The 12,853-nt window shown below is 49.8% G+C and overlaps 1 protein-coding gene across 10 annotated transcripts in view; it reads right to left on the minus strand.

The window, feature by feature from the left end:
• Window positions 1-12,853, minus strand: part of PTPRF (protein tyrosine phosphatase receptor type F) — a 287,439-nt gene that overhangs the window by 55,536 nt on the left and 219,050 nt on the right. For 5 of the 10 annotated variants that reach the window (XM_018072218.2, XM_018072212.2, XM_018072215.2 and 2 more), the window contains exons 12-13: window positions 7,986-8,291; window positions 4,904-5,097 (exon numbers count right to left, since the gene is read on the minus strand). In XM_018072218.2, the coding sequence (XP_017927707.1) occupies window positions 4,904-5,097; window positions 7,986-8,291 (500 nt within the window). The remainder of the gene's footprint in view (window positions 1-4,903; window positions 5,098-7,985; window positions 8,292-12,853) is intronic. The other 5 variants (XM_018072223.2, XM_018072217.2, XM_018072222.2 and 2 more) reach the window with 1 other exon arrangement.

The following is a 12,853-nucleotide window of genomic DNA, read 5'->3' on the forward strand; positions in this document are numbered from 1 at the left end:
ACACATCTTGGTGCTACTTCCACTGTTGCACATTTAGTTCAACTCAAGTCGCTGCTGTTGATGTCCCACCTGTGCCAGCCAGCCCACACCATGGTCAACAGACACACACTCTGCTCCTGCTGATCCAAAACCTGGAAGAAATCCTGCCAGTGGAAGGATATGAGGCCTGGTAGCTCTTTCTCCAGAATTAACTTCTCCTACATGTCCAGCATGTCTCTGGTGATGGGGGCCATATGGATGGCAGTAACACCCCAGCTCACCTCCACGTAGCTACAGGAGCAGAAGGTGACACCCCACTGGAATGAACAGCAGAGCAGAGTTGGGCTCAGGAGGCTGCTCAGGAGCCTCTCACACCATAGCAGGGAGTTTATCAGCTACTAGGATTTTAGACCAAGTGTTTAATGTTCAAACTCTGCTTGCTCTAATGTTTCAGTGGACTTTAATCTTGCATTAGATCAGAGTGCCAAGAAGTGCCTTGAGATCTGTGCTGGAGGAGTAACAGTGAAAAGTCAGGCCTGCATAAATACCTCGGTAAAAAGTCAGTTTCATTATTAAAATATAATCTACAGATCAAAACATTTCCTTCCTTAAACTAGCTCAATTGCTTCTTAACTGTTTAAGGTTGGTCAGTAAGACAAATTGATCTGAAAAGCCCAGGAGCAGCCATAAAAAGAATTCAGAGAGGGCTGTGTGTATGAGGCAGGATGGCTTGGGGAAGTGCTAAAGCTAACGGTGTGTATTTATGGCAGCTGCAATGCCTTAATGTTTCATTTTACACTTCAACACAGAGTAGTCATGTCTCACCAGGGAACGGCTGTTTTCCCTGACCAAGGCTCTTGCAAAACACAGATTCAAGCCCTCCTCAACAGCCCCAGCTATGGGGTATAAACTCAGGTGCTCAGTCTGTGGGATGTGGAGGGCTGAAAAGCCCCTTGGATGATGCCTTTCAGTTTTGTTCCACTTAGGAAGCAGAGTACATCTCCCCCCCATACCAGACTCTCACCTAGACAAGCACACGTGCATGAGAAGTTGTTCCAAATACATTCAGATAAAGATCCTTGACTATCACCCAGCAAAAGAGGGAGGCTGTAAATTCCTCTGTGTTATGCCTGGGGTGGGCACTGCCCAGGGAGAATAGAAGTCTCTGCTTCCCTTTTCTCCTTTGATCTCAATCCAACAGCTTCAAGTGATTGCCATTTCTTCTTCCTGCTCTTCTGGAGTAAGCTGGTGCGACGTGCACTCAGCCTGCATGCTGGATGGAGAAGTGTTGCCTGCAGAGACCACACGATCTTCCCGTGAGCCTGCAGCCCTTCTTGTGGGCAGCACACACCTCTCCCCTGCCATGACTCTTTTTGAAGGGCAGGAGGAGAAGGTGGCAGGAGTCTTTCCTCCACAAAGCCTGACCTCCTTGTAGCCAGCTTTACCCAGCCAGCCCTGCAAAGTTCCCTGGGCATACTGGATAGCTGTAGGCAGCAAGGCTGATGGGCACACTGTGTCCCCAGGGCAATGCAGGCATTAGACTCCCTGGCAAAGATGCTGTACAAAGGCAGGAGCAGTTGTCGAGGCCACATGGGGAGCATGGGGACAAAGTCCCCCTCAGATGTTCCAGTCTGAGGGGATGACAAGCAGGCTGGGAGCAGGACACAACTAGCCAACAGCTAGGTTCACACAGGGTCTAGCTGCCAGTTTTCTAAAGAGAAAACAAGCCATGCTTCCATGGGAGCCCCAACAGCAAGGGCTGTCGTCCCAGGGCCCTGCTGCCTCCTCTGTGCCCTGTGCACCATGCTCAGCATTGCCACCCGGTGCTGCTCAGCACTGAGCTCTGCAGGGCACATAGGACTGGTACCTGGGAAGGGATGGAGGGGTTAAAGCCCACTGCCCCTCCTAACACGCTGCAGTTGCCCAGGGATTGGAGACCAAGGCAAGCAGGTGGGCCTCTGCTCTCCCCTAAAGAACCTCATGCCTGTGTCCCACGGCCCTGCTCTCCCTTGCTCCCCTGAGCTGGTGAGGGCTTACATGAGTGGTGGAGTGCAGCTGAGACCCTGCACTGGGCTCCTTTCAAAGGTGTTCTCTCAGTGCTCAGATGTGTTATGAGCAAGACCCAGGGCACAGAGATGAATGTTCTGCCATCACCCACCATGGGACCTGTCTGAGCCGTGAAGGGCAGGGCCCGGGCAGGAGGTGTGCAGCTTTCTGACCCAGCTCTGCAGTCGTACACACCCTGGGTGCTCCTCCACAGGGCATGGCCACATTTTCTTGTCCATCAAGCTGTCAGGAGGAGGTGAAAGCTTAGAGTGGAAGGCACACAGAATCCCGACAGAGGTAATCGGTCACAGGTGCAGCCACAGAGGGGAGGGAGAGGCCTCAGCTCCATCACAGGACCTTCCTAACAACTGATTACTCTCCCTAGGCAGGAGGCTGTAAAATAAAATGTGATCTCTCCAGCACCAGGGCCCCCAATTCTCTGCTGATGTTTTAGTCCTTTCCACTCAAATGGTTCTGAAAGCTCAGAATCCATATTATCTGCATAGCTAACATCTCCATTCCCTTTCCTTTTTCCTTTCATCTTCGTTTACTCTCTCTCTATTTCTCATCTTCAATAAGGAAAAAATCATGAGTCAGCTTTAATATCAGTGTCTTTGCACTGTCTGCAGGAAGCAGATTATGTGGTACATACCTACTCAAAATCAGCAGACAGCTTGGCTAGGCAGGAGGAGGGGCTCTGCCTACATGTCCACAGAATTTCTTCTCTGACCCCAAGATTTTCAATCAGTTTAATTCTCTCCTTGTGCACTGGTATAAATGTTTATGAAGCTTTATGAGTACTGAACTGTGGCCATCTTCATCCTGTGACCTTCAGGGACAGGTTTCCCCATGAATCTTTTTGCTTCCTTTCACAGAAAATAACTCTCCCAGGACTACTCGTTAAGTTTCATCTGGCTGTTTGCAAAGACATGCACCGCTGTACTGAGAGATGGCAGCTCTTACAGGGTTCTTCAGCATCTGGAGCAGATGTATTTCATCACAAGCACAGGTCATGCCTGGCTTCTCACTCTTTTGGGAAATAAAGATCTCTTCTGCCAAGTCAGTGAAACCTCTTCCCTGCGGGTCATCATCAGTTTATCCCAAGAGCAACATGACTCCTCCAGAGTAGTCACTTCTCTGCAACTATCTTTTGACCTTCACTTCCATCCAAAAACTACAGTGGATGAGTTCAGCACCACACACAGCAGGAAAAAGTATCACAGAAATGAAGAACTTTCCCACATAAATTCACCAAATACAGAAGACTGGTAAGTGGTCTGACAAGCCAGGAAACTTCCAGCAACTTGCCTCCTTGATGCACACATTCCAACTAATGCAAAATCCCGCACTCCTTCGAAAGTGCCTGGCTTTGGCATCCTCATTCCTACACATTAGCATGGGATTTCTCTCTCTGAAATGTATGAGTAAGGAGTGAAAGCAGAACTGGCTGGGCAAGCATAAAATATTTGAAAATACCAACAAGAAAAACATTGCCAACTTCGCCCACCTACGCTTGGGACCAACCCATTAACTATAAACTCCAGCTGAACAACACATCATCAATTGTACAAACAACACAGAAGATTATATCCTCCTGGAATAAGTAAAGGGCAGTAAGCAGCTTTTCTAACTACTAATATAAAGCAACATCTGAAACATAAACAGAGATGTGCCCCAGACAACACTGCAAGGACCCTCAAAGCATTTTCACTCTTCAAAGTTTTCCCCTTCCACATTATTACTGAGTTTTATCCTTCAGAATATGAATGGGGAGTAGAGCTGCCTCTGTGCACTGCACTCCCCACTGACAAATGCATAAATGATTCACAGCTGCATTCAGGAGACAGATCAATTAATCGTTGCACCTCTCCAGTATTTATATTGGGCATCATTCAAGCAAGCCAGCTCTGAATCGATTACTCGTTGCTTTCAACAGCAGCAGATCCTGTTCTTCATTTATACGATTATCTTTGTTGCGAACAGCAGGGGTCATCCAGGATGAAGGACCCTTGCTCCTAAGAAGAGCTGTATTTCATCACACACAGGGCACCAAAAACTTCCCTGGACCTTGGGAGAGAGGCAACTACACGTTGCTGGGCTGTGTGCAGAGTGCACAACCACGCTTGGAGCACTGTGTGGGCACAGGGCTGCAGCTCACAGCCCGTGAGGGGTCCAGGAGATCCCCTAAGTATGAACAGATTGTGGTGTGGGGGTTGCAGAGGGCGAAGTCATTTACAGGTGATGTGGGCCTGCACCTCACTTTTTTTTTTTTTCCTTCCCTAGGCCTTACCCAGACTCAGTTGGCTTCACCTACAGTTTGGTTTCAAGAGGCAATGCAACACCAAGTCCCTGCCTGGCAAAAGCAGGAAGGGAAGGGAGGCTTTGCTGAGCCAGGAGTGCTGTCCTGCCTGGTGTGTTGTGCCCACCCACCGGTGTAGAGCCACCCCCACGCCCCACAAGCACGCAGCAGCCAGGTGGACTTTGCTGAAACAGAAGTTTTGCTCTGAACATAGTCAGCATCATGAAAGAAACAGACCTGAGACTTATTTAAAACTCTGACCATTTAAAAACTGATGGGGCAAAGTGCAGTTTGTTCCAGCTGGAGTCTGCACAGGACATGGCAGGCAGAGAAGTACATGTCAGAGAAGGGGTAAGAGAGGAACACTGTCCAATAAATGATTTCTACAGCAGTTCTTTCCTTTTTTTACCCATATGTAAGTGACAGTTTAGGGACAAACTGTTTGCCTTGCTCAGGCAGGCTGAGTCTCATGCTCTGGAGCTGCAAGAGGAGGCCAAGAAATACATGGACCCAGCCAGCCTGGCCCTCTGCAGAGAGGGAAGGTGCCACGCCCACCAGCCCGTGGTCCCCACACTGTACCTGTGCTTCTGACAGCATGACATCCTTGATCACTGGCTGCCCTCGGGGCTCGTTGTTTTCCAGCTTCACGTAGGTCACCTGGTAGCCGCGGATCTGCCCGTGCTGCTTGTTGGAGATGGGCAGCTTCCAGCTCACCCGGATGGCAGTCGAATTCACAGACTCCACCTCCACCTTCCGTGGCGGGGCACTGGGCACTGTAACACACACGGGACAACAGTTAGCAGGTACCACACAATCACTGTCACTCTCTCTCACTCCTTTGCTCCACCTTTCCTCCACCTCACTGCCAGGACAGCCCTACTGGCACAAGTTTCCTGTACCTGCCCAGGACATCATACTGCAGTCTTTCGGTGTGACCACATCCCTGGCCCTTTCCCAGCATCCAAGCGCTTTTGCTACTCTCAGTAGGAAAGAACATGACTGTGATATGCAGGAGCACCCCTAATAAAAGTCACTGTGCTGGATCAGATCCAAGGTCCATCTATCCCTCTCATCTCCAGCAGCAGGGGAGCAAAGAATACAAGAATACAGCAGAATACAAAGAATATGGTAACCCCCTGCAGCTCAGGGTGCCCTGGAGCACAGTCAGGGGTTTTGAAGCCTTCTTTGCATCCTGCCTGACGCAATACCTCCTCTCAGACCCCTCTGTGTACATCTAAACACAGTCCAACAGCCCCAGGTAGCATGGCTGGGCGCTGAGCCTGTCCTGCAGGGAGCCCTGGTACCTGCCACCAGCCAGAGCACACACATGCTCTTCCCCTGTGACAAGGAGAGGTTAATGAGGGGGAAAAGCACCATCCTAAAACAATAACCCAGAGCTCAGTGACAGCAGTCACTGAACTCAGCCAGATAAAGGGGCCTGTGGGGATTGTGACAGCTCTGGGGACTGTATTTCATGCACGACTAGCTGAATGCTTTTTGATAATAAAATGAAAAATTACACTGCCCAGAAAATATCAATTTTCTTGCAAGGTGAGGCCCATTTAAAAATGTATTTATACCCTATTTAGTATTTGGAAAAATTACCTCCTTATTACTTTTTGCTCTTGCATTGACTGTGACAAAAATGTCAATTCTAAAAAATTAGCTTCTCAGTTGCTCCTGGAAAGCTCCTTCCGGCTGGAGCAGCTGGGAGCAGAGGTGTGCACCCCCTGCAGAGGATACCACTGCTATGGAAGTGCCTGTTAGCCAAGTGAAGGACCTGGGCTCCATCCTAGCATCTCTATTGTAGGACCCTTTCCAGTCTCCCAGTGGCCTGGGAAAATCCAGGGGTTTGGAACCTCGTATGCCCCAATTCTCAACACAGCAGGAAATCAGTATCAGATAATTATGGATGGATAGCTGACAAGCAGATGTACTGAGTATTGCTATTTCAACCAACTAAGTGGGAAGAAACAGCTACCCAGCAGGTAAGCACAGTTTTTAAGCTGCAGGGCAATTCATTATTTTTCCCAGATGTCCTTCTTAATTGTAGATAATTAAATGAAATAGTGAAAAGGAGGAACAGAGCATTTGAGCACCATGAGGCCAGCTGAAGGTATGGGAATGGAGGGGGCTGTGCTTGAACAGTTACCCCCTTCTGCCTGGAGCAGCCTATGCTGTAATACACAATTCACTTAGTGCAGTGACCTTGCACAAGCCTTAGGGCTCTCCTGCCCTGGCAAGACACCTGCCCACACACACAGCTGGGAGTCCAAGCGGAAAACAAGATCCTCCCTGAGAACCAGACAGAAGCTGTGTGTCAAGCTCTGCTGGCAAGTGAGGCCTCAATAAGACATAATACTGGGATGTTGCAGGGACACAAAAAGATGTGAACGTGAGCAGACCAGTGTTTCGAGGAACTCTTATCCTACCCCACTACGGGAAGTATGTGCTGCATCTGAGATCCAAACAGAGAAAGTTCAACTTGTTTTCGGATCACAGTTTAGCATTTCTCATTCCTTCATCATGGGTATCTACTGAGCATCAGCATGTCAGAGGGATATGAAATCACTCCTGACAGCTAAGCTGGAATGTCCAACCACAGTGCCCAAAAACTAACTGAGAGAGCTTGCTGTGACATTTCTGGGGTAACAGCTACCCCTGGGCTACAACTCTGCTGAATGAGAACTGAGGCAAACAATAAAGGCAGCAGGACACACACAGATGTGTTTGCCAGCCCAGGAATGCAGTCAGCGAGCATTCCCAGACGCCACTTCCAGAGCCATGGAGACGTGGGGGACAGTGGCAGCCCATTTAAGGAAACTGTAACATGTCTGGTTTCAATTTCCTACACTGACTGGGCAATGCAGAGATCATGCTTTCTTTGCCTGGATGCCACATCTCTTTCTTCTCCCATTAAATCTGCAGCTTTCTTGGGTCAGCATGAAGCCATGGAAGCTCCTACTGTCACCCTGAGCTCTGGCACTTTCAAAAGAATTGGCTTAAATCGTGATGACATAACTGACAGCCCTGCTAATACAAAGCAATTTCTCTTTAAAGCTGTCGTATCCAGTAAAGTGCTCTGTACGTGTGATATTCTGACTCTTGAGTGGAAGAGCAGCTTTATATAAGCTGTGGTTTGCCTGGAAGCCGGGGCAGGAAGCAGCTTTCCTGCAGTATCTACAAGTTTCAAAAGGATTTCTTTTTCCCTCTTTAGTTTGCTGGATTTCAGGTCAACAAGTAAACTCTAAGTCCCGATCTCACGATGTGTGAGAAGGCCTTTGGCTGGGAGAACTCCTGCTACTTTCAGTAAAAAGGAATCCACCACACGCTATAAAACCACAACAGCAAAGCACAGCAATGCCTTCTTGCGTGGGCAGGAAGCAATGCTGACACCAACAGGACCCTGTGGGACCATGCTGGGACACCTGACACAGCCTGGAGGCAGACCAAGGGCCAGCAGAGCAATTCACCTAATCCACTCCAGGGCAACTGGGGAGACCCACTCCCTGGAGCACTGCTCTTGACAGCCTCCAGTCCTGCTTCAAAGGCGCTCCCAGGTCAATATCCCTGCTCCCTTTCCCCCTTTTCCAGCAACTCTGCTAGGAGAGTCCCGGTTAACCCATGGCAGAAGCTGAAGGAGCTGTTCAGGATCACCTACCATCCTCATCAGTGCGCACGAGCACGGGGATGCTCTCCGGTCCTGGCCCCACATCCGTGTGAGCCCTTACCCACACCTTGTACTCGGTCCATTTCTCCAGGTCCTTGATCTCCCAGCTGGAATGCTCCCGTCCAATGCCATCCACCACATGCTTGGTGTTGTCATCTCCTTCCACTGCCTGGTAGGCAATGGAGTACTGGGTGATGACCCCATTGCGGCTCTGGGCAGGCGGTGGCACCCAACTTACCCGGATGGTGGTGGAGCTGGTGCTTACACACTCGACTTCTTGGGGTGGGGCGGAGGGGGCTGGGGATAAATAAATGAAGTGGGGAAATGAAGGGAAATGAGTGGAAGGACAAACCAAAACGCAAAGGGAACTTTTACCCAGCCAACGGAGCACCGAACAAACACATGGACAACTGCCTGCCTTCCACACAGACTATCAAAGGGGCAATTTGTATTTGAAGGCCAGATGAACAGCATGGAGACAGAAATGCTGTTCTGCATCAGAGAACACGTCTTTCCAAAGCAGTTCTGGACGCTCACTTTACCAAACACAACACATGGCAGTAAGGGAAGGGGTGTGTGTGTGGAGTGTGAGAGAGAGAGACTGGTAGGGAGAAGAAAGATGCCTTCAGTGAAGATCTGAAGCAGATGGAAACCAGAAGAGGTAGAAAGCTGCAGAAGGCAAGAGTGGCAGAAGGGAAGATCACACACCAGATTGTAGGAAGGCTTGTGAAAACTCTCTCCTAGACAAGCGGACAAAACAAAAGAGGGTAAGGAAAGCAGGTGACTGAGGTTGGCTGCAGCTTGTCCTGGTGGGGTTTGAAATCATGACCATCAGCTGAAAGCAGTACCCTAAAACAAGTGGGAACAGGCAATAATGTGGTTGTGTTACTTTGCACGAGTCCCTGGAATCTGAGACTGACTGCCAAACTGGTTACCTGCCTCAGTAGCTTCCTAGACTACGGAATTGTACAGCAGAAGGCAAGCAAGTCTTGTCTCCTCCCAGGCAAAAAAGCACCTGCAGTTTGCATTAACTTCTAAGTCCCAGCTAACTGGCCACAGGGGGAAAAATGGGATCCAGGCAGTGGATGCTTCTCATTGGGATGAAAAGCAGTCTCTCTGTACAGCGCACAGGGGAAGAGCAGTGAAACAAATATGGGGGAGGGAAGAAAGGGATCGGGAAAGGAGAGACAACCTGGACAAAACATCTCCAGGACACCAGCCTGGTCCGTTCCCTTCTCCAGCCTTGCAGAACTGCTGTCTGGTTGCAACAGGGCCCCTGCAGTGTGGGAGCCCTCTCACAGCAGCAGCAGCCCCCTCTCATTTGGCCTCACTGCTGAGTGAGTACAAAGGTATCCTGTTTTGCCATGGCAGGTGAAAGGCAGCTTCCATTCTTCACTGCACCCAGAAATCTAGAAAATGACTGAAAAAAGACTGGTGCCCTTCCCCATGCTGCAGTCCTTCAAGCCATCAGTGCATCAGAGCCAGCCTGCCCAGGGCAAAGGGACAAACCTGCCTGCTCACCGCCTGCACAAGGGTGAACACAACCTACATCACTCCAGATGGCAGCAAGGACCTCAGGTAATTAGAGGACTCCACAATTTGTGCCTTGGCTTTGCTGTGCACAGGTTGGCAGTGGCAGAAGATCTGGGAAAGCTGAGGACAGCAGGACTTCCCAATGCCACTGGTAACCTCTGCTTGCCGGGAACAGGGCCCACGTGCTTGCAGAAGCAGTTGCAGGCATGTAACTCTTAGTGCCCACTCCTGTGCTCAGAGAGCAGGGCCCATCCCTGATGCACGGGCTGGGATGCCTGGAGAGACAAAAGATGGAGGAGAGGAGGTAGTGACAGAGCTGGAAGAGAGGATGCCTGAGCAATCAGGCCGCTTCTACGGGAGCTACACTGGAGGAAAAAGAAGTCAAAGCAATGCGTGGAAGCAAACAGTTGCCTACGTGGGGGAGGCAGAGCAGGATCAGCCCTGCCATCTGGTATACTGAAAGGGAGCAGGGGTAAAAAGTGAATCCTCACACTCATTTGGTTAATCAGCAGAAAAGTGGCAGGGAAGAGAGTAGGAAGATACAGCAAAAAAGCAACACCTACAAAGAATTCATGGAGGAAATAAGGTAGACACAGGGCTTGGTGGCATCCATCACACAGGACAAGTGAGACATAAGGAGCTTGGCAAGCCTTTCCTTTGCCACTGTCTGCAGACAGGCCCATCACAGCAGAGATTTGCTCTGACTGGGCCTCCACAGCTTCCCTTGGGATGCAGCAGTGAGCTCCTTCTCCAAAGGCAGCTTTGGCTGGCAGTGTGGGCAAGTCAAACGTTGGCTGTTGACTGGGTAAAAGTCACACACATGATATGCAAGGCAAAAAACTCAGAATAACATTTAAAGAAAGCAAAATAAAACTTGGTAACATGAACAGGATCAACTTAAAATGCACAGGGAGTCAAAGTATTCCTCCTGGGACCAGCAAAGAGCAGACTGGGTGGCCAGCATGCACCCACACATGCAGATGTACCCACACGCACACTGTGCAAACCTCTGCTGTCTCCAGGCTACTCACACCAGCCTCCCCCGATGGCCCACAGCAGCCCTGTGCACCCACCCAGCCCACCTACTCCTCAGGCTAGGGAAAAGGCAGCCTCAAGACCCACCTTCATGTTTCAAGGGAGAACAGCACATTAATGCTGAGGCCTGATGGGCACAGAGAGCTGATGCTTCTGCCTCACATCATCCCGCTTGCCCGAGGCACTGCAAACTCCGGGAAAACTCCCCCGTGCTCCTGAGGCCCTCAAAACAGCACTACTTGTACTTTTTGCAGGGTGCCCAGCAACCAAGTGAGCAGCTTAGCGGGAAAGACAGCCCAGATGACAGCTGTCTTCTCAGGAGATGAGGTCTCAGCTGTGCTGCTGGAATGGAGCAAAGGGGCACTACATCCTTCTGGTCTTCCCAGACAAGCATCCCTACCACTTTGGAGCAGGGGTGCCACAAGACAAGCAATACCCTTCTCCACCCCATTAGTGACTCATTAGTGATGATGGGCCTCCTACCTTACTCTTGACTGGTTTCTCAGGGCCAGGAATAGAGCCTGAAGACAGGGAAAGCAGGAGTCTGACTGCTCCTGCAGTTTGTGTCCCACCTGAACACGTCAGTCTCCAAGACCTAGCAGACTTTCTCAGGGCAACCAGATGGAAATGTGCAGGAAGGAGACCAGTGTGAAGCTGGGAGCTATATCCTTTATAGATTAATAAGTTCTAAGGCCACAGGGGACCAATCCAACCATCTAACACAAGGTGTTGCTAAGTGCAGAGCAAAGAACTTCTGCCTGGAAGTTGTGCACCGTGTACACTTCTGCTGAGATAAAGCAGAGCTTTCTGAAAGATCTACTTGACTTTGAGCCTCCCAAGGATCCACTTTGCCTTGGACTGTTCAGCCAGTGGTTTGTCACCCTCACTGAACAGCTCTTTTCAAGTAGGGGCCTGTAAACCAAGACCCAGGTCACTCCTTGGATCAATCTAAAAACTCTTAGGTCTTTCAATGTGAGGAAGGTTTCACTGGTCAAACCAAGGTACTCCTGTGGCTAAAAGCCAAATCTCTTCCAAGCTATGCAGATTTCTCTTATTAAACAGATGCCAGAACTGTCACCTACAGCTCCACTGGCCACTGAAGTGACAACCTTAAAACCAAATTGGTGTGAGATCCCCTGAGAGCAGACAACACATGGAGTAGGTCATGGGAAGAAGATGTCTGCCTTGATGAGTCCACGAAGCAAACGTTTCTCTTACTTGGACTGTTGTGAACCTCTGAAGGACTCATTTATGCATGGAGCTGTCTCTGATTAAGTGTTTTCAAGGATAAGAGCATCCACTGATGGAATTAATTTACATGGCAGGAGAGTTGCTTCAACCTTTGCCTATCAATACAAAAGCTATCTGAAACAGATATATGACTCCTCATATTCAGAGTTAGTTTTCAACATTCAAATATTTATAACTGCATGATCTGAAACCTTTCTCTGTTTTCATACCTGTCTATCGTGCAGCTCTAAGACACCATTAGCTCACTTAACAAGGTGGAGGAATGCCTGGGACCGGTATGTTAATGAAGCTGAGTTTTCCTCAAAGAGAAGGTCATTCTAAAAGTGAGCAGAGCTGCTCTTCCCTGCCTGAGCTCCCTTTCTAATGGCCATCTCAGGCTCCCGGCTGCTGTGCACGCTGCTGCCCTCCCTGCAGGGAAGGCTGGCTGCCTGTGCCAACTGCTCACCCCACATAGCTACTAAATCCCAGACAGACGGTGCTAACGGAAATGTCTTTTTTCCCCTCCTTTTAATGCTCTTTGCATAATGGCAAGCCCAAAAATCGTTAGTGAAAACGAGCTTATCGCAGGGCCCTTTGATAGCCCTAATCTGCTTATGTGCAGCACTTTGAGCTGCCAATCAGAGCAATGCAAACTCCCGCTCTGTGATCACACCGGGCAGAGCCAGGATGAAAGTGATATTGCCTGGGTCACCTCATTATCGAGCCTCTCTATTAACTCAGCTGCAGCTTGTTCTGGTTTCCCCCAGCACTGCAGTCCCAGAAGCAGCAGCCTCACTTGTTCACAGAGCCCCAGCAAATAGCCACTTTTCCAAACTGACTCCCCCAGCTGCCTGACAGCCACAGGCACATCTGGCCTCAGAGGATTCCTCACCTTGCCATCAATTCTATGGACCAGGGGTGCACTCCTATGTAAGCAAGGCAGCTGGAATGGGGAGTGAAGGGGTGAAAATCCAATGGCTTGGAGACAGTCAGATTTAGAGCCAAACACCCATATGCTGCCTGTCCAGACAGCTTGAATGCATGGGAGTAAATTCATAGAG

The sequence above is a fragment of the Manacus vitellinus genome, unplaced genomic scaffold (genome assembly GCF_001715985.3).
Source record: "Manacus vitellinus isolate BGI_N305 unplaced genomic scaffold, ASM171598v3 scaffold_21_pilon, whole genome shotgun sequence".
Lineage (NCBI taxonomy): Eukaryota > Metazoa > Chordata > Aves > Passeriformes > Pipridae > Manacus > Manacus vitellinus.